The sequence below is a fragment of the Malania oleifera genome, chromosome 13 (assembly GCF_029873635.1).
Source record: "Malania oleifera isolate guangnan ecotype guangnan chromosome 13, ASM2987363v1, whole genome shotgun sequence".
Classification (NCBI taxonomy): domain Eukaryota; kingdom Viridiplantae; phylum Streptophyta; class Magnoliopsida; order Santalales; family Ximeniaceae; genus Malania; species Malania oleifera.
This window is the reverse complement of record NC_080429.1, coordinates 41,789,431-41,810,831: the sequence shown is the minus strand read 5'-3', so window position 1 is coordinate 41,810,831 and position 21,401 is coordinate 41,789,431. Positions and strand designations below refer to the sequence as shown.

The 21,401-nt window shown below is 37.8% G+C and overlaps 1 protein-coding gene across 3 annotated transcripts; it reads right to left on the bottom strand.

Moving 5' to 3' along the window:
• Positions 1 to 1,771: 1,771 nt before the first annotated feature.
• On the bottom strand, positions 1,772 to 20,851 carry LOC131146838 (germin-like protein subfamily T member 2). 3 transcript variants are annotated; one of them, XR_009134469.1, is made up of 4 exons: positions 19,929 to 20,851; positions 2,603 to 2,779; positions 2,230 to 2,483; positions 1,772 to 2,115 (listed from the first exon to the last, which is right to left on the bottom strand). XR_009134469.1 is itself a non-coding variant. In XM_058096640.1 (1 exon), the coding sequence occupies exon 1, from the start codon at positions 20,609 to 20,611 to the stop codon at positions 19,955 to 19,957; it is 657 nt and encodes a 218-aa protein (XP_057952623.1). In that variant the 5' UTR covers positions 20,612 to 20,851; the 3' UTR covers positions 19,743 to 19,954. The 3 variants fall into 3 exon arrangements, 1 of the variants encoding a protein (XP_057952623.1); XR_009134468.1 differs by having other exon boundaries at positions 1,900 to 2,146; XM_058096640.1 differs by lacking the exons at positions 1,772 to 2,115; positions 2,230 to 2,483; positions 2,603 to 2,779 and having other exon boundaries at positions 19,743 to 20,851.
• Positions 20,852 to 21,401: the final 550 nt, after the last annotated feature.

The window sequence follows — 21,401 nt, the reverse complement described above, 5'->3', positions numbered from 1 at the left end:
ATATTTCGCTTTAAGTGACTCTTTCCCATTTGTATCATTCACATTTTACATTTCATTTCATTGCATTGTCATTCCTTATCATTTCATTTCATAACATTTTCATTTCATTCCTTTGTACTACAGCCGCTCTTTAGCCTTTATCAGTTAGTCCACATAGAAATGCTTTAGAATCTGATACAGTTAGCTCATATAGAAATGCACTAGAATCTACTAACCCGGCTTTCAGCTCTCGTACCTTTACATGGTTGCATTTAACATATACAGGCAACATTGTTCATATCATATTTTATTGTCATTGCTTTACTCACTTAGCTTGCATTTCATACATTTAACATATAATTTGCACAGATTCTTATGCCACACAATTTAGTAGTAAAATTCATACATATTCCTCATAAAATAAGCCAACCCACTTTTAACATTTATATGCTCAAAATACATTTCATTTCTTATTTAATTCATCAGAAAATTCTTCTCACTTTCATTCGTTCACTTTCCCATATACATAACTATATTGACAATCCTAGGCTCAAAAAACATAAATTTCATGGCTGACATTTTAAACCCACATAAAAAAAAACATATATACATAAATAACACATAGTCATTTTTAATTCATGAAAAACCTGATTTAATATATAAATTTCCCCCTTACCTGAATTCTTGAACTACACCGACAGGGACTCCGGAAAAATACCTGCGGTGCTCACCTGGATCCTGAATCAAAATTTCTAGTTCCATGTAATTATTCCTAAATAAAATACTATTTAAATATTTTCTAGGGTTATAATTTTTAAATTAACAATTATACCCGCAAATTTAACTAATTTGCCAAATTTCCCAAATCCCACTCTCGGTTTGGAGTGGGCCTAGAAAACCCCAATTAGAAAATTACCTACGCCAAAATGATGACGATGACAACTAGGACCCCGTGGTGGTGTCCAATCGTCGACATAACTGCATATTTAAAGTGAAATTGAGAAAATGAGGAAAAGTTACCCTTCCCTAGGAGTAGGGCCTAAGCTGTTCCCACGACAAATATGCTGTAGTAAAAATGTCAGTGGCAGAGTTAGGAATCCAACGGCACCTTTCATTTCCCGATCCGACGCAAACCCATCGAGAAATTGAGAGAAGGGGAGAGATAGAGACGGAGGTGGCTGGAGCTACGCAGGAAAAAATATATTTAGGGGGGGCGGGGGCGGCCGCTAACTTCTTCTTCTTCTTCTTTCAGTTTCTTTAGATATATATATATATATATATATATATATATATATATTTATATATTATAATAACTTACCTATATATGTATATATATATATATATATATATATATATATATATATATATATTTCTCTTACTTCAATTAGTTTTTTTTAAATCCAATGTAAAAATGTTTAATTTAATAACTAATTATTTAATTATTTAATTAATCTTAATTTAATTTAATTTCTTTAATTTAATTTTTTTTCTTTTTCCCACGTCATTCCTTTTGTTTATTTATTTGTTATTTTATCTATTATTATTATTATTATTATTATTATTATTATTATTATTATTATTATTTATTATTTCAATCATTTTAATTTTTTGGGTCTTTACAACTCCCTCGATGGCCTCTAATGTGTTCTCTGATAAAGATCCGACCTCGACTTCAGGTCACCAGTGATGGGATCACGCTACATTATCATATAAAGTTTTTTAATATTAATTTAGCAGTGTCAATATAAATAACACTTGTCAGGTAATGGTCATATAGTTTCGTATCAATTACCTTTCGATGATTGATGAATAATTTCAAGCCACCGCAATGCGTCGTATCTAGTTTGTTGTGATTCGCAGTATTTTTTTTCACAGATAGCCTACAAAATAGATGTAATGACTTTTTATTATTCACATAAATATGAAAAAGTAGTTATTGTAATTAATAGAAACATATCACATGATAGTTAGGATCGCGAAAATGGCGACACACCACCCGCCAATCCTCTAGGGAGATCTTATCGTATGGGTGCGCTTCTACCTCATCTCCCATCTCCCTAAAATGGTTGCACATTTTGCTGCGATAGGTCTTAAAATGAGAGCACAACTGCGTGTTCACCGCCTTTTTCACATGGTCTGCGGTGAAAATGTCCATATCAAACTCTTCCTGCATATGAAATATATATTGAATGTTAGAGAATCTTTTAGGTAATATATTAAAAGTGAAAGAAATGTTTTAGGGTTACTTACCAAGATGCGCTCATGTAGAACCAAGCGCTGAGCCTCTTTCACCTTTGGCCAGGTGAAGTAGGTGACTAGAGCATATTTGCGACATACAGTGCCAAGCTCCCATGACCAGGTTGTGCACCAATCATCAAGCGGGGCTGTAAAGCCTGGAGGAACGTTGATACGGATCCGCCGCCCAGTCCTCTCCAGGTGCTTCTTTAGCACAACGTTCTTCGCTGCACCACGGCCTGAACTCGTCTATGTCATAGAGGTCGATGCTGAAAGAAGAGTTAATGAACAATATGATAATCATACATATGAAATGATAGTAAATATATTATTCTAAATCAAATACTCGTAACCTCACCAATGCTGCTCATTATGGTCGGCAACTCACCCTAGGCTTGATCCCTAACTGATGGATCCATGTCGGGCTGAGGTCCTGATGGCTCAGATGGTGCCGCATCAGCACCGACGTGCTCAGTTGCTCTCGAGGATGACCCATTATCCTTGCGGGATGATGTCGTCGATAGTCTAGACTGAAGTAAGTGATGACTACCTCCTGGTGCCATGTCTGCAAAATAATTCACAAGTAAATATAAGAAGAATGGATATTAGATGGATGCATAGTAAATATATTTTCACTTATTTTCACATGTCAAATACACGGTGACAACATAACACGCTTACCCCCTATACGTCCTCAATATCAGTATCATCCTCACTTTCTAGAGTGTCTTCCTCTTCACTACAATACTCAACCATAGTTTCATCTTCCCCATCAATTTTATCACTATTGATGAAGTTAATGTGTACAGAGGGTTCAATTCTAACGTTAGCAGTTCCTACATGTTTTGTCGTGGCACTAACCCTATTTAATGGTATATGATCGGCTCTTTCCTCGGCAACATTGATAGAAGATTGCGTTGCTACACTAACAGATGGCTGATCTTCTTAGAAAGCGTCATCACTGACACTCTTCTCCCCATCTGCGACTTCTGTAATATCATACAAACTTCGAGGAGGAATTTTTTGGGCCACATGCCATTCACCCTTTAATTTTGCATCCTTAAGGTATAACACTTGTTCTGCCTGCGTCGCAAGCACAAAAGGATCGTTTTGATACCATGTTTTACTGAAATTGACACTAATAAAGTAGACATCCGTATTTATCCCACTCTTTTTATTGCTAATGTCCCACCAGGTACACTTGAAGATGTGGACAAGTCTGTTAGCTCCGTAGTGAAGCTCTATAATGTCATCCAACACACCAAAATAGTCAATTTCCTCATCTCTTTTAGTGCCTAACACCGCAACTCCACAATTTTGGGTTCTTCTATGCAGTTCAAGGGACTTCGTATGAAATCGTAAGCCGTTGACAATGCAACCGCTATAGCGGTTAACTCGTTGATCGGGGCCACATGCCAACGCGTACAAATCTTTACTTGCTATTGGTTCTTTATTATAATACATGACTTTCATCTATTAATTACAAAGGACTTTAGATGAGTAAACCATCAATATTGAAAATATACATTGTAGTGAACTCAGGCAGTAGTTGTTACTTACATGGCACCCAAACCAATTGAAAAATTCCTTCTTATGTCTTTCATCAACATTCCTTTCATTTTGAGCCAAAAGTTCAGCTATGTTCGCTATATGCAACAATAGTACATGTTAATGTCAACTAAGTATATATGCATACGTAAATACAATGTAAAGTAAGGAGTTTTGAACCACATACTCGATATATGGAATAATTTCATCACAATTATTGAGGACGTAAAAATGTGCCTTTCGTAGGTTGTCCATATCAATGAAACCGTAAACCCGTGCACCAAACGACCGAACATTTCCTCGAAATAATGAGCTCCTCGGCATTAATAGCATGAACGTTTGCATTTCGCTCCTCACGAGTGAACCTTGTTTCGATATCATGTAGATACATTGAGCAAAATGCAAGACATTCACTATCAATGTATGCCTCAATGATTGAACCTTCCGGTCGTGCCTTATTGCGCACATACCCCTTCAAAGTGGATAAAAACCTATGCATTTTACACAACATTAGCAACTTGTACACAAAAAAAAAAAAGCAAGGAAATCATGAGAACATTGTAGGACTTTATAATTTACCTCTCAATAGGATACATCCAACGATATTGGACCGGTCCTCCAATTATGACCTCCATTGGTAAATGGATGGCTAGGTGGACCATCACATCGAAGAATGCTAGCAAAATTATTTTCTCCAACTTGCATATTATGATCACAATGTCCTCCGCTAACCATTCAAGTACGTTTACGCTCAATTTCTTGGAGCACAACTATCGAAAGAAGATCCCCAATTCAATCAGCACCGAGCGAACATCTTTGGTCAAGTGTCCACGAAGGAAAATGGGCAGAACTTGTTGCAAAAGGATGTGACAGTCTTGAATTTTCATTCCTAACATCTTCCTTTCCTTCGTGCTTATGCATCGAGATATGTTCGATGCATATCCATCAAGGAACTTCACTGATTTCAACCATTCAAAGAAATTATTCTTCTCATCTTTCGAAAATGTGTAATAGGCTAATGGCATGAAAAGTTTATCCCCATCACGAATCAGATGCAACTTAGGCCGTATTCCCATATCTTCCATATCTCGACGAGTATTTGCGTTGTCCTTTGTCTTCCTATTTATATCCAGCAATGTACAAATGACATTCTCACAAATGTTCTTCTCAATGTGCATGACATACAGGTTGTGGCATAGTGGAAGATCTTTCCAGTATGACAACTCGAAGAAGATGTTTCTCTTTGTCCAATTTAACTCCCACTTAGCACGTTTATTTTTTCTACTACTAGGTGATTTCCCAAATTTCATATCTCTAATCAACCTGAGCTGGTTTAATATCTCTTCCCCACTTAGTCGGTTTGGTTGCAACCTTCATTCAGGTTTTCCATTAAAGCTTCTGACATCACAAGTCCTCCAAGGATGTCCAGGTCATAAAAAACGACGATGACACATAAAGCATAACTTGCGTCCATGCTTTAAGGATAAAGACCTAGCATCCTTATTACACACTAGGTATGCTAAGTAATCTTTGTGCTCCAGTCTGACAGATTGCCGTAGGCAGGGAAATCATTAATTGTCCACAAAAGTATAACATGCATCTGAAATGTTGTCCCAGTTTCCACATCAAATGTCTCCACTCCATTTTCCCATAGTTCTTTCAACTTATCAATTAATGGCCTTAAGTAAACATTAATATCATTACCAGGTGCCCTCGGTCCAAGAATGAGCAGAGACATATAAATGAAGGGTTCTTTCATACATCGCCATGGTGGCATATTGTATGGTATCATCATAACTGGCCACATGCTATACAAGTTGTTCATGTTACCGAAAGGATTGAACTCATCTAAAGTAAGGCCAAGTTTGATGTTGCGAGGACCACTAGAAAACCACAGATGCATTTTATCAAACTCTGCACAAGCTTTCGAGTCCACTGGATGGCTAAGGGTGTTTTCCTCTTGAAGATGTTTCTCTTTATGCCATCTCATATCTGCAGTAGTCTTTCTACACATGTACAATCGTTGCAATCGTGGTATTAATGGACAATATCGCAAAACTTTTTGGGGGATCTTTTTGCCCTTCTTTTGATTAGTTGTATACCTTGGTTCACCACATTATGGACACTCATTCGCATTTTCATGTCCACCATAAAAGAGTGCACAATTATACCTACACGCATGTATTGTAGTGTAACCGAGACCCAATTCATGCATGTATGTCTTTGCTTCATAAAAGGACTTTGGAAGTGTTTCACCATCAGGCAGTGCTGCCTTAATGAGGCTTAAATGCATATTGAATACGCTTTAAGATAACCCATGCATTGTCTTTGCATGAAGCAACTTTATTAGGAACTCTAATTTTGAGCATTTTGTACAGTTTGGATATAGGGGCACTTGTGCATCTCTTACGAGATTAGCAAATGGTTTACCAAATCGATTTAACGTACTAGGATTGCAAGGTATGGTACCTACTGAAGTAGATTCATCACTAGTACGCGACACACTGACGTCTGCCGTGTCCATTACAATCCCCCTTTGTAAGTCACCTAACATTTCGATTAACCCTTCCGAACGTGTATCACTACCTACTATATTTGCCCCCTCATCTTCATTATCATCATCATCACTTTGAACTGCGTAATCTTCACCATGGAACACCCATCTTGTGTACCTTTTCTCCATTCCAAAGTCTAATAAATGTGAATGGACCAAATCAATGTGTTTGAATGTTATGTTTTGGCATTTCTTGCAAGGACACCTTATTCTACTAGCACTGTCAGCACGAGGACATGCAAACTCTATGAAATCATATACCCCTTTCACGTATTCATGCAAAAACCTACCCCGAGCGTTCATCCAACTCTTATCCATGTTGATTAATTCCCTATAACATGTTTAAGTAAATGGTGTTTATTACATTGTCAGAATGTTTATGACGCATGCATTGTGAATCCTATAATCAACCACCTTCCATCTAAAGGGTACGGATCCTATCCCATTCAGGAATGTTGCAATTACATTGCGATCAATTGCTCAAATTCCTTCGTTGTAATCATTATAAAATTCAGCAGCATCTCCCCATGGCTCTCCAAGTACACGAGATGGGGGAAGTGCACATCACCTACTAGTTTTCCATCACTAGCAAATTGTCACCACACCCCACTATGCACCCAGAGAACACAAGTAGAGACGCGATCGAAATATATAATGACAATGATGAAAGCGTGAACGATGACAAGAATGTAAATACAACTTCCTAAACTGTCCACATTGGACAATTCAATAATGGTTGAAATACAAACATCACTAATCGTAAATGAAACAAATAATCAACATGTTCAATTGATTATTAGTCTACATAATATGACTAATAATCAATTGAATTTTAACAATTGATTTGTCCCACATGTACGATGAGGCATGAATGTATAGTAACCATTCTTGAGTGGGTCTAAGCTTCGATGCACACATGAAATGACAATAATTAATTTTGCATATGAAGCCCGTGATAAGTAGGCAAGGCATAAGCCTTATGACATTAAGGTGTAACCTTTTGAGAATTTCAATTTTTAGATAAAAATACATAAATAAATTACATGTATTTTAAAAATAAGGAAAAAACTACATAATTATAAATGCAATGTAAAAAATAAATATACTTTTTAAACTATTTTTTAGTCTTTCAAAACACTAACTTAAAATCATTAAGTAAATCAAGCCAAGAGAAAGTTATAAAATTGCAAAGTTCAAATTACTTTCAAGATTTATGATACAACTCTCAATTATTCCTATATTGTTTCCAAATCTCATCCAACAATAAACCTCCACCTCAGTCAAAACTCAAATCATCATTTTCTGATCCAATATATCTCCCCATTTCTTAACCTCCTTTTCTTTCCTTTCCACATCGATGCACCCAACCTCCTTCTTAATAGGAGAATCTCATCCAACAGCAACCTCCCACAACAGTGGTTTAAGCAAGGAGATTCTCTTTCCCCATTTTTATTTGTTTCTTATGGAAACTAAATTGGAGGAACCAACTAGTTGAATGATTATGATATGCATGTTAACATTATTAGCTAAATCCACCATCAGAATAATCCCAACCACGCCATAAAAAACTTAAGAATACTCAATTAATTAAAATAACCATAGCAACGCAAACTAACAACTTGGGAATTGAAAAAAAAAGAAGATGCATTACATAACTTCATGAGGTAGCTATAACCATGGAATAATAACTATTAAAAATGAAGTACAAATAATAATGATGACCATAATAATAGTTATAACACTCTAGAAGGAGCAACATGCAAAGCAAAATGAGGGCTTAAAGGAACATCATCCATTGCCATATATAATAGAGCAAGAACTAACTAAAAATAACTTAGGTCCTAATCATACATATGAATAAGGGTTCACATGTTTTTTTAGAAGAAACGGCCATGACCACAACAAATTAGAGGGTTCCTAATACCCCATTATTAGTGACGGTTCTCCTCAACCGTCACTAATACCCTTAACTAATTTTTTAAAATAAATTTTTAAATAAAAACACTAGTAGTGACGGTTTCAAAACCATCATTAATACACCATTATTAGTGACGGTTCTCCCAAACCATCACTAATACCCTTAATTATTTCTTTTTTAAAATTTTTTAAATGAAAACACTAGTAGTGACGGTTTCAAAACCGTCACTAATATCCCATTATTAGTGACGGTTCACCAAACCATCACTAATACTATTAACTATTTCTTTTTTAATATTTTTCAAATAAAAACAGCAGTAGTGACGATTTCAAAACCGTCACTAATACGCCATTATTAGTGACGGTTCTCCCAAACCGTCACTAATACCTTTACCTATTTTTTAAAATAATTTTTTAAATAAAAACACTAGTAGTGACGGTTTCAAAACCGTCACTACCCCCTTATTAGTGACGGTTCTCCCAAACCGTCACTAATATCCTTAACTATTTCTTTTTTAAAATTTTTTAAATGAAAACACTAGTAGTGACGGTTTCAAAACCGTCACTAATACTCCCTTATTAGTGACGGTTTTCCCAAACCGTCACTAATACCCTTAACTATTTCTTTTTTAAAATTTTTAATTGAAAACACTAGTAGTGACGATTTCAAAATCGTCACTAATACCCCATTATTAGTGACGGTTCACCAAGCCATCACTAATACCATTAACTCTTTTTTTTAAAATATTTTTCAAATAAAAACACTAGTAGTGACGGTTTTAAAACTGTCACTAATACCCATTATTAGTGATGGTTCTCCCAAACCGTCACTAATACTCTTAACTAATTTTTAAAAATAATTTTTTAAATAAAAACACTAGTAGTGACGGTTTCATAATCGTCACTAATACCCTCCTTATTAGTGATGGTTCTACCAAACCGTCACTAATACCCTTAATTATTTCTTTTTAAAAAATTTTTAAATGAAAAAAACTAGTAGTGACAGTTTCAAAACCGTCACTAATATCCCTTATTACTGACGGTTACCCAAACTGTCACTAATACCCTTAACTATTTCCTTTTAAAATTTTTTTAAATGAAAAGACTAGTAATGACGGTTTCAAAACTGTCACTAATACCCTAAAATCGTCGCTAATATTTTCCCGAAAAAATTTTTGCACGAAAATTGTTTACCGCGCTATTTTTAGTGACAAAAGTATTAGTGATGACTGCTAAAACCGTCACTAATACTTAGACTATTAGTGACGGTTCTTAAAAATCGTCACTAATACCAACTTTTAGTGACGAAATTGAATTCGTCACTAATACTTTTGTCACTAAAAACCAGGTTTTTTTTAGTGTATAAAGTGTATATTTCTCTAATACTCCTCCTCAAGTTGGAGCATGAAGATCCATAATGCCCAATTGTGTTATAAGTCTTGAAAATGTTCACAACCCAAAGCTATGGTGAAGATATTGGCAAGCTGACTGCGTGAAGGAATATGGTTAGTGAAGAAGAGGCCAACCCGTAACTTTTTATGAACAATATGACAATCGATTTCTATATGTTTTGTACGTTCATGGAAAACTAGATTCTAGGCAATGTGAAGAGCCGCTTGGTTGTCACAATATAAGAGCATAGGCTGGGAATGCGATACTCCAAGATCATTTAAAAGAGTTTTGAGCTATGCAAGTTCACAAGTAGTGGAAGCAAGTGCCCGGTACTCAGCTTCGGCGGAGGAGCGAGACATTGTAGTTTGTTTCTTAGTGCGCCAAGAAATCGAAATAGTGCCCAACTGAATGAAAAATCAAGTGGTGGAGCAGCGAGTGAGGGAACAACTAGCCCAATCCGAATCAGAATAAGAAGAGACTTGAAGAGTGTTGTCAGTAGGAAAAAATAAGCCTTGTCCTGGAGAGGTCTTAATGTATCGAAGAACATGTATAGTAGCATCATAATATGGTCGTCTAGGCTGGTGCATAAATTGATTGAGAATGTTGACTGGAAATACAATGTCGGGATGAGTGATGGTGAGATATATCAAATGTCCAACGAGTTGAAACGATCTTGGATAGGAGAGAAGATCACCATCAGTATTATTGAGCTTGAGATTTTGTTCCATGGGAAAGTGGGCAGGACGAGCACCAAGATGACCACTATCAGTGAGGATGTCAAAAGCATATTTTTATTGATTAAGAAATATGCCAGTGGGAGAGCGAGCAACTTCGAGGCTAAGGAAATATTTCAATTTGCCAAGATCCTTTAGTTTGAATTTCTAAGCAAGCATGACTTTGAAAGTGCTAATATCATAGAGATCATTGCCTGCCATGAGAATGTCATCTATATAAACAAGTATGAGAGTAAAAGACTGACCCCGAGAATGGGTAAAAAGAGAATGATTGGCCTAAGATTGGGTGAAACCTACTGCAAGTAAAACAGAAGATAATTTAGAGAACCAATTGTAAGAGGCTTGCTTAAGACCATAAAGGGATTTCTGGAGACGACAAACATGAGTCTCCCCCTGTTTGCAATAACCCGGTGGAGGGATCATATAAACCTCCTCATCGAGGTCACCATGGAGAAAAGCGTTGTTGACATCCAATTGAAAGAGATGTCAATTCCGAACTACAGCCATTGCAAGAACACATATAATAGTAATGAGTTTAGCAAAAGGAGCAAAGGTGTCATGATAATCCAAACCTTCTACCTGAGTGTAGCCCTTGGCCACTAAGCGAGCTTTGTGTCGCTTTATGGATGCATTGGCCTGAAGTTTTGTTTTGAACACCCATTTATAGCCCATTGGTTTTTTTTTCTAGGTGGAAGATGTTGAAGAACCCATGTATTATTGGTTTCTAAGGCTTGAATTTCAAAAGCCATGGCATCATGCCAATGGGAGTGTAGCACAACCTGAGAATATGAGGTGGGTTCGGGATGTTGGGACATAACAGAAAGAAAAGCCAAATATTGATTAGAGAAATGATGATAAGATAAAAAAGAGGAGAGACAATGAACCATGCCTGAGGGACATCTTGAAACTTGTGAAGCCGTGGAGGATTGCGGTAAAGTAGGGTAGATGTAATCAGCCAAGTAAAAGGAATGTGTGATAGCTCGTTTGGGTCGTGAAAAGGTGGGTAGAGGGGGTGGTGGGGAAGGGGGTGAGGGTGAGGGTGGCGGTGAGGAGGCCAAGTCAGAAGGAAGGAGAGATGAGGAGCTAGGGTTAGGTGTGGTTGATGGATTAGGTAAAGTGTAGGAAGGATGTATATCAAAAATGGGAAGGGGAAGGACTGGAGGAGATGTTGGAGTTAGAGATATGAGATGATAGGGAAAAACATTCTCTTCAAAAGTGACATCACGGGAGATGAAAATTTTTTTTGTTTTCAAGATCGTGGACACGATAAGCCTTATGATGAGTAGGATAACATAAGAAAACACATCGAAGAGCACAGGGAGAGAATTTATCGCAGTGTTGGCGAGTATTTTGGGCATAGCACAAGCACCCAAACACTCGCAAGTGTGTATATGATGCTGGTTTCTGAAAAAGAAGTTCATAAGGGGACTTATGATTGAGGTTGGGTGAAGGGGTGCGATTAATTAAATAAGTGACTGTGAGAATGCATTCACCCCAAAAAGAGATGGGAAGATTAGCTTGAAAATGTAAGCACCGAGCCACATTAAGAAGATGATGATGTTTACGTTCGGAAACACCATTTTGTTGAGGTGTATCCACACATATGAGCTCATGAAAAATGCCTTGATCATGGAAAAAGGTTTAAAGTGGAGTGAATAAAAATTCTTTACCATTATCAGTGTGCACGTGCTTAATAGTGCAATTGAAATGATTTTTAACCATGGCGTAAAAGTTCATCAGGTAAGAGAAAGTATCAGATTTTATGCGCATAAGATAGACCCATGTAGCACGCGAGTAGTCATCCACGGTAGTTAAAAAATAATGTGCACCAAAAAGTGAAGTTGTAGGATAACTACCCCATATATCACAATAAATCTGATTAAAATAAAATGTACTCTTATTTGTATTTAAAGAAAAAGGTAAACGAGTGTGCTTAGATTTAGCGTAAACATCACAAGGCAAATGAGAAGAAGAAATATTTAAGATTTTTTGAATACATGAAATAGAAGGGTGAGCAAGACGTTACTGCCAAAGAGTAGTGTTAGAAACATGTTGAGAGTTGAAAACTGAGGCGGAGGGAGGTTTATAGTGGTAAAGCCCATCCCGTACTTTACACGTTCCAATCAGCCTCCTCGTTGATAGGTCGTGAAAGACACAAAAGGTAGGAAAAAATATAGCAACACAATTGAGATCCTTGATAAGTTTGCTGATGGATAATAAATTAAATTTAAATGAAGGCACATAAAGAACATTAGAAAGGGAGAAAGTAAGAGAAAACTGCATAGTGCCGGTATGAGTTACAGAAACGATGTCACCATTTGGAAGTTTAATGGGACATGACTGATTGAGAAGTTGAATATTATCAAGAGAAGACAAATTGGAAGTCATATGATTAGAGGCACCTGAATCAACAATACATTCAGTGTTAGAAAAAGAAGCAGAATGACAAGAGACAAGATTACCGAAAAAATTGGCAGAGTTGGTATTCAAAGGCAATAGAAGATCCAGTTGACGGTATTGTTTGCTGGTGAGACTAAGGATAGAAATCTCAGAAGAGGTTGGAGAACCGATGATAGTTTTTGTAGCCATTGAAGAATCAGACGCTTCCATAACGTCAGATCAGTTTAGATGAGTCAAACCTCCCAATCGGGTCAGATCCAATTATTGCGACGGCCAAAAAAAATATAAATCTTCGAGTTGATAACCTCACTGTAAGAATTGAAAGGCAAATGCAGCGATGTTTTAATTAAAGAAGTTGTGTGGTGTGAACGAACAACTCACAACAGTTGATTCTGGAAGTAAGGCCTTGTAGCTTTTGGGTCAGTTATGATCATGTCTTCTAAGAATATCCCTTTGAGGATTAGCAGATGCTTGGAAGAAGGGGCAGAAGATTTCTTCCTGAAGCCAGTTCAACTCTCAGATGTAAGCAAGCTGAGACCCTGTCTGCTGAAGGGTAAAGCTAAAGAATAGCAGCTTCACATTAATGTGAAAGATGAGTAAAGAGGCAATTCTGCAGAGCGAAAAATTACGCGAAACAGAACTATTGGGCTGGAGGTTGGGAATGGTGTCATCAGTGCAGAACTCCGAGAGGACTGTTGCTGCTGCTTTCGCTCGAAAAAAATGGAGCTGGCAGGGATGACGCCGTAGAAGACGAGAGAAATAAGAGAAGCTGCTGTAACTGGGAACAGAGAGGGACTGAGAGATATGGCCGGAACTGCAAGATGGAACCGAGAACGCTGGACTGAACGTTGGGACTGCAAGACTGAACGCTGGAAATTGAGGGCGGTGGCAGATTGCGACGGAGTCTGAGATCGAGGGCAACGACGACTGAAATCTGGTCAGTAGTCGTGCCACGGCGACTGAAATCGAGGGCAGAAGAGAACTTCAGAGGAACTCCAGAAGAGACGGACGATGACGATGATGATGACGGCGACGGCGAATGACGAACGATGATGATCGACAATGAAAACTAATAAAAGAACTGCAATGCCAGGGGGACGACGAACGATGACGAGGACGAAGACTGAAGTTCTGAACGATGTCAACGACGGTGAACAACGACTGTAACAGAGGAAGAACACTAAACGACGACCTAGTAGCGAATATACACAAAGAAAGATGGCTGCTTTGATACCATGTTAAAATTGTAAAAAAGATAATTTTCTCTATTGATTCTTGAATATTAGGGGGGATATGGACGAGAGAATTGAAAAATGAGAAAGGGTATTTTTTTGAGATGGAAAGTGTATATTTCTCTAATAAGATTGAAATCTAAAATGTGTTTCTGCATAATCCATACACATCTAACATGAAATCATAATACTATATGACCTTGTCCGAAGTTTTGTCAATAAATAAATAATTTGTTTTCATTGAGATAAACTTTGTGAAATATTAAACATTTATGCTCTTCCAGGTCTTCCTTTAAAAAAATTTACCTTTTGAACTTCTTCAATTTGTTCGCTATCTATTCAAGATAATTGCCCAAAACAAAAATATTACACAAAATTTTGTTTGACTATGGTGATTGAACTTCAATAATTTGTTCTTTTTTATTGGAGGCGATAAGAAGCGCCCCCCCCCTCCTCCCCCCCCCCCCCCCCCTTTTTTTTTTTTTAAGGTTTTTAGAAACATGGTTCAATGTTAGCCCTATTCTTCAAATGTATATCTTTGATTGAGCATTTAGTAAGTGTTCCGAGGAGAATTTAAAAATACTTATACAAAGTTTATTTAAAATAAGTTATGTTTATTCAATCCTACTTACCATTCAATGCATTAAACATTAAAATGGAATCAAATTTACAATTTTAATAATCATTTCATGAGTTCATAACAAAAATAATCGCATTTTTATATTAAATTCATTCCTATTTAATTGTTATTATAGTATTTGTCAATTCTATTGCACCAATCAAACATAATACTACATCAAGGCCCAAAATAAAGCATACAAATGGACTTGCCAAAGCCGAAAAATCCTTTACAGTCATTATTCACTGGACAAGTCTGGTACTTGAAATGTAATTAGGCCAACAAATATTGTTATTCAAAATTTCAAATGTTAATCATGGAAAACATATCAATGAAAGTTTAAATTTTTGTTATGCTGTAATCTGCAAACCGAAACTCTTTTCTATGTTTTAGGCGTTACCTATATATGAATTTGCAAATAAATATTTTTTTGAATGAAGCCACCATGCTTGTTTTACTTGAATACGAATTTTTTTTATCACAAGCTATATCTTTGGTACAAATAGATCGTGTGAAATTAGAGGGAATGGAATCTAATTTTTCATTTAATTGTTGGGCTTTTGTGGAGCCTAGTTATGTTTTAATTTGGATGACGACCCGACCCTTATTTAATTAGAGATTTCTATCCTAAGGCTTAGTCCATGGAGCGAAGGCTTGGGCCTTGAGAAGTTACATCTACGGCTTCTAGGAGAAAAACCTGCTACTATGAAGGACGAGGAATGGACTCTCCTTGACAGACAGGTACTGGGAGTTATAAGATTAACTCTATCCAGGTCTGTTGCACAGAACGTCGTGAAGGAGAAAACTACAGCAGATCTGATGAAGGCTTTGTCTGGTATGTATGAAAAACCATCAGAAAATGACAAGGTACATCTGATGAAAAAATTATTTAATTTAAAGATGGCCGAAAACACATCTGTAGCACAACATCTGAATGAGTTCAATACTATCACAAATCAATTATAGTCGGTCGAAATTGATTTTAATGATGAGATTCGTGCACTGATCGTTTTGGCTTCGTTGCCAAACAGTTGGGAGGCAATGAGGATGGCAGTAAGCAACTCTACTGGAAAAGAAAAACTGAAGTATAATAATATACGGGATTTAATTCTGGCTGAGGAGATTCGCAGAAGAGATGCAGGCGAAACCTTAGGATCCGGCTCTGCCCTAAATCTTGAGACCAGAGGCAGAGGTAATGACCGAAATTCAGATCGGGGTAGATCAAAATCCAGAAACTATAATCGAAACAGAAGTAAATCTAGACCTGGCCAAAAGGGACAATGCTGGAACTGCGGGAAAACGGGTCACTTTAGGAGACAATGCAAAAGTCTTAAGAAGAAGAGTGAGGATGATTCTGCTAATGCTGTAACAGAAGAGGTACAGGATGCACTACTTCTTGCAGTAGACAGTCCACTTGATGATTGGGTTTTGGACTCAGGAGCTTCATTTCATACTACTTCACACCATGAAATCATACAGAACTATGTAGCGGGGAGATTTTGGTAAGGTGTATTTAGCTGATGGTACAACCTTGGATGTTGTGGGTATGGGAAACATTCGGATGTCACTGCCAAATGGGTCTGTTTGGTTACTAGAGAAGGTATGACATATTCCTAACCTGAGAAGGAATTTGATTTCTATCGGACAGCTTGATGATGAAGGGCATGCGATGTTGTTTACTGGTGGCACTTGGACGGTTACAAAGGGAGCCAGAGTATTGGCTCGTGGAAAGAAATCTGGTACTCTATACATGACCTCAAGTCCAAGAGATACAATTGCAGTTGCTGAAGCAAGTACTGATACAAGCTTATGGCACCGTAGACTTGGTCACATGAGTGAGAAGAGGATGAAGATGCTGCTGTCAAAAGGGAAACTACCGGAATTGAAGTCCGTTGATTTTGACTTGTGTGAAAGCTGCATCTTAGGAAAGCAGAAAAGGGTGAGTTTCTTGAAAAGTGGCAGAACATCGAAGGCTGAAAAATTGGAGTTAGTGCACACAGATTTATGGGGTCCTTCTCCTGTTGCATCCCTTGGGGGTTCAAGGTACTACGTTACTTTCATTGATGACTCAACCAGAAAGGTATGAGTTTATTTTCTGAGAAATAAATATGATGTATTTGAAACTTTTAAGAAGTGGAAGGCTATGGTTGAGACAGAGATAGGTTTGAAAGTAAAGTGTTTGAGGTCGGATAACGGAAGAGAGTACATAGATTGAGGGTTCAGAGAGTATTGTGTTGCACATGGAATCAAAATGGAAAAGACCATAAATGGGACACCACAGCAGAATGGTGTGGCTGAGCGCATGAACAGAACTTTTAACGAGCGTGCTAGGAGTATGAGGCTACATGCTGGACTACCAAAAACTTTCTGGGCTGATGCTGTCAGTACTGCAGCTTATCTGATAAACCGAGGACCTTCAGTTCCCATGGAGTTTAGACTTCCTGAAGAGGTTTGGAGCGATAAAGAGGTAAATTTTTCTTACTTAAAAGTTTTTGGTTGTGTTTCTTATGTTTATGTTGATTCTGATACTCGTAGTAAACTTGATGCAAAGTCCAAAATATGCTATTTCATTAGCTATGGTGATGAGAAATTTGGCTATCGGTTTTGGGATGAAAAAAACAGGAAAATCATTAGAAGTATAAATGTGATATTCAACGAACAGGTTATGTACAAGGACAGGTCAACTGTAGTGTCAGATGTCACAGCGATAGATAAGAAAAATTATGAGTTTATTAACTTAGATGAGTTGACTGAAAATACTATCCAGGAAAGGGGTGAAGATGATAGGGAGAATGTAGAATCGCAGGAAATTCAAATTACACCTGTAGCTGCAGTCTGTAGATCTTCCAGGGCCATTAGACCTCCACAGCTTTATTCACCTACTTTAAATTATCTTCTGCTAATTGATGGTGGTGAGCCAGAGTGCTATGATGAAGTCTTGCAGGATAAGAGTTCAAGCAAGTGGGAGTTAGCCATGAAGGATGAGATGGACTCCTTGTTGGGGAATCAGACATGGGAACTAACTGAATTGCCAGTAGGGAAGAAGGCTCTGCACAACAAGTGGGTATACAGAATAAAGAACGAACATGATGGTAGCAAGCGCTACAAAGCCAGATTAGTTGTCAAAGGGTTTCAGCAAAAGGAAGGCATTGACTTTACAAAGATATTTTCTCCAGTTGTGAAGATGTCGACAATTAGACTGGTACTGGAAATGGTGGCTGCAGAAAATCTACATCTTGAGCAGTTAGATGTGAAAACGTCATTCCTTCACGGTGACTTGGAGGAAGACATCTACATGATTCAGCCAGAAGGGTTCATTGTCCAGGGACAAGAGAATTTAGTCTGCAAACTGAGAAAGAGCTTGTATGGTCTAAAACAAGCTCCAAGACAGTGGTATAAGAAGTTTGATAGTTTTATGCATAAAATTGAGTTCAAGAGATGTGAAACTGATCACTGTTGTTATGTTAAGTTCTTTGACAATTCTTATATCGTTTTACTGCTATATGTAGATGATATGCTTATTGTAGGGTCTAGCATTGAGGAGATTAATAATCTGAAGAAGCAATTGTCAGAACAGTTTGCAATGAAGGATTTGGGAGCTACAAAGCAAATCCTTGGAATGAGAATTATTAGAGACAAGGCTAATGGTACATTGAAGCTTTCACAGTCAGAGTATGTGAAGAAAATTCTTAGCATATTCAACATGAATGAATCTAAATCAGTGAGCACACCCTTGGGTAGTCATTTCAAACTAAGCAAGGAACAGTCACCGAAGACAGAAAAAGAAAGGGACCATATGAGCAAGGTGCCCTATGCTTCAGCTATTGGCAGCTTGATGTATGCTATGGTGTGTACAAGGCCAGACATTGCACATGCAATGGGAGTTGTGAGCAGATTCATGAGTAGGCCAGGAAAGCAGCATTGGGAGGCAGTAAAGTGGATTCTGAGATATTTGAGGGGTTCGTCAGACACATGTTTTTGTTTCATTGGTGCAAGTTTGAAACTGTAGGGCTATTTAGACGCTGATTTTGCTGGTGATAATGATAGTAGAAAGAGTACTACTGGATTTGTATTTACTTTGGGTGGTACAGCTATATCTTGGGCTTCTAATTTGCAAAAGATTGTTACTTTGTCTACTACAGAAGCCGAGTATGTTGCAGCAACTGAAGCTGGAAAGGAGATGATTTGGCTACATGGCTTCTTAGAAGAATTGGGTAAGAAGCAGAAGATGGGCATTCTACACAGTGACAGTCAGAGTGCAATTTTTTTTGCCAAAAATTCGGCCTTTCATTCAAAGTTGAAACACATACAAACAAAATACCACCTTATCCGTTACCTTATTGAAGATAAGCTGGTAATACTTGAAAAGATATGTGGATCTAAGAACCCAGCAGACATGTTAACTAAGGGTGTTATTATTGAGAAACTGAAGCCATGTGCAGCTTCAGTTGGTCTTCTAGCTTGAGGAGAGGAGGTTGAGTTGCAAGGATGAGGGATTGTTTTTCCAGGAGGATTGCAGTTCATATTGGTGATTGAACTAGTCTCCAAGTGGGAGATTTGTTGGGCTTTTGTGGAGCCTAGTTATGTTTTAATTTGGATGACGACCCGACCCCTATTTAAAAGGGATTGCTTTTGGGTGATTAGGGTTCGCGTGGCTATACCTGCGAGAGAGCGAGAGGGAGAGTATTGTATCGCCGCACTCTCTGTGTTTTCTTCCTGATAATATTGAAATCCCTACAACTCCGTGGACGTAGGCAAAATTGCCGAACCACGTAAATATTGTCTTGTGCGTGTGATTGATTTTTCTTTGGGATTATTCTTTCTCTATTTTGTTTCTCACAGGTTTCGGGAATTTGTTCATTATTCCTAACATTAATTTCTTCATCTGTATCACTCAAAAATTCACTTTATTTCATTCTCATCCCACTGCATTCGACATATCAAACACAAGTTCATAACTTGACGACAGTAGAATAAGGTTTTAAGAGTCAAGTTTTGTCAATAATGTCGTATTGTCTCATTGAAATCTCAAGACATAAACCACATGTGACAATAATATAATATATTTTATATGCATACATATATATTCTAGATTTCAAAACTCCAAAATACCCCAAAAAAAAAAAAAATGCTTTAATCGCAGAAGAAACCTTGTTTTATTATTCAAATATGACCAAGAAAATATTGCGTTAACAGAACATGAAGATCAAATTACGAACACAATTAAATCTCAAATGACTAATGACAACAATGATTAGCAAGGATGGGCAGAGAAGAAAACCCAACAAGAATAATAAAAATTCAACAAACAATCCAACCTATTCCAGATTAGCGAGCTGAAGAATTAACCAAACTTGGACTTGATGCTGTTAACCACGCTCTCCTCAGCCTGGAAGGCCAAAGTCAACACGTCATTAGGAATAGAAGGCTTTGAGCCGAACAGAGTTGGGGCGACAACCACAACCCCTGGCAACTGGCTATTGAAAGCTGTCAAGATAAGAGCCTTCCCCACCCCAACATTCTTCTGAAAGTGCACAAGCCCTCTTGGTATCACAAACATCTCCCCAACGCCCAAAACCTTGAAGTAGTACACATTCCCTGTGGTCACAAACCCAACAAGCACCTTCCCCTCGATGACCACCCCGGTCTCGGTGGCCCGCGGGTGCGAGTGGGGAGGGTTAAGCCCCCCCGGGCCGAAGTCCACCCGGTTCATGGAGATTCCGAGCGTGTTTAGGCCTGGGAACACGAGCACGTTGGCTGCAGTCACCGTAGCTCCGAAGGCGTTGGTTGTGCTGGCCTCCTTGCTCAGCCCGGAGTAGAAGAAGTCGTCGAAGGTTGTGTTGGAGGCGGATTTGCAGGGGAAGCCATTGAGGGATGGGGAAGCTTGTAAGTCTCCAACACAGAAGTCCTGTAATGGGTCTGGGTCAGAAGAATGGGAAGGGGAAGGGAGAAGTAGCAGTGACCCTATCATCATGATTATGTAGAGTGGTGGAGCAGCCATGGATTTTTGATTTGGAAACTGGTTTCGTATGTGCTTGAAGGCGGTGTTTGTGTTGGTGGTTTAATTTATGGAGGGCTATATATAGATTGCTCCAGCTTGCTTTTTAAGGTGATGAAGAAAGCTCAGAAATATTGTCTTTGATTTGGTAAAATAATGGGAAGGAGATGCAATTAGTCGGGGTAGGTTGGTGTTTGACAATGTGTACGAGTATGTATGTATATATGTGACCCAGCAATTGATCTTTTTTTGGGGTATTCATTATTTATGAAATGAGAAAAGTCTGGCTCATAACTATTATCTGCCGGAGGGTGGGAAGCAAGAAATTATGTAAAATAATGGGAAGGAGATGCAATTAGTTGGGGTAGGTTGGTGTTTGACAATGTGAATATACATGACCCAGCAATGATATTATTCTTCATCTTTTTTTGGGATATTCTGGCTCATAAGGCCGGGCTTATTCCACTCCTGGGAAGCAAGAAATTATTAGGTGAAATTAACTAATCAATGTAAATTTTATAAATATGCTTATTCTAATTTTTCAGGTGATGTAATCGACACCATAAAATACAAGAGGCCCAAAATGTGACTGTCTTTCACCGAATGGGAATACACCAATGTGAGTTATCTCAATCTTTTAGCAAAAACATTTAAGTCAATGCTACGAGACTCTGATACCAATTGTTAGTTTTGGTGCAATCCCAAGAAAAGGGGGGGGGGGTGAATTGGGAATTTAAAATTTATCGCCTAGGTCTACTGGTTTTAACAATAATATAACACAGCCTAGGGTCAA

Coding starts and splice junctions, on each gene's coding strand:
- LOC131146838 (XM_058096640.1), bottom strand. CDS start 20,611: ATGGCTGCTCCACCACTCTACATAATCATGATGATAGGGTCACTGCTA.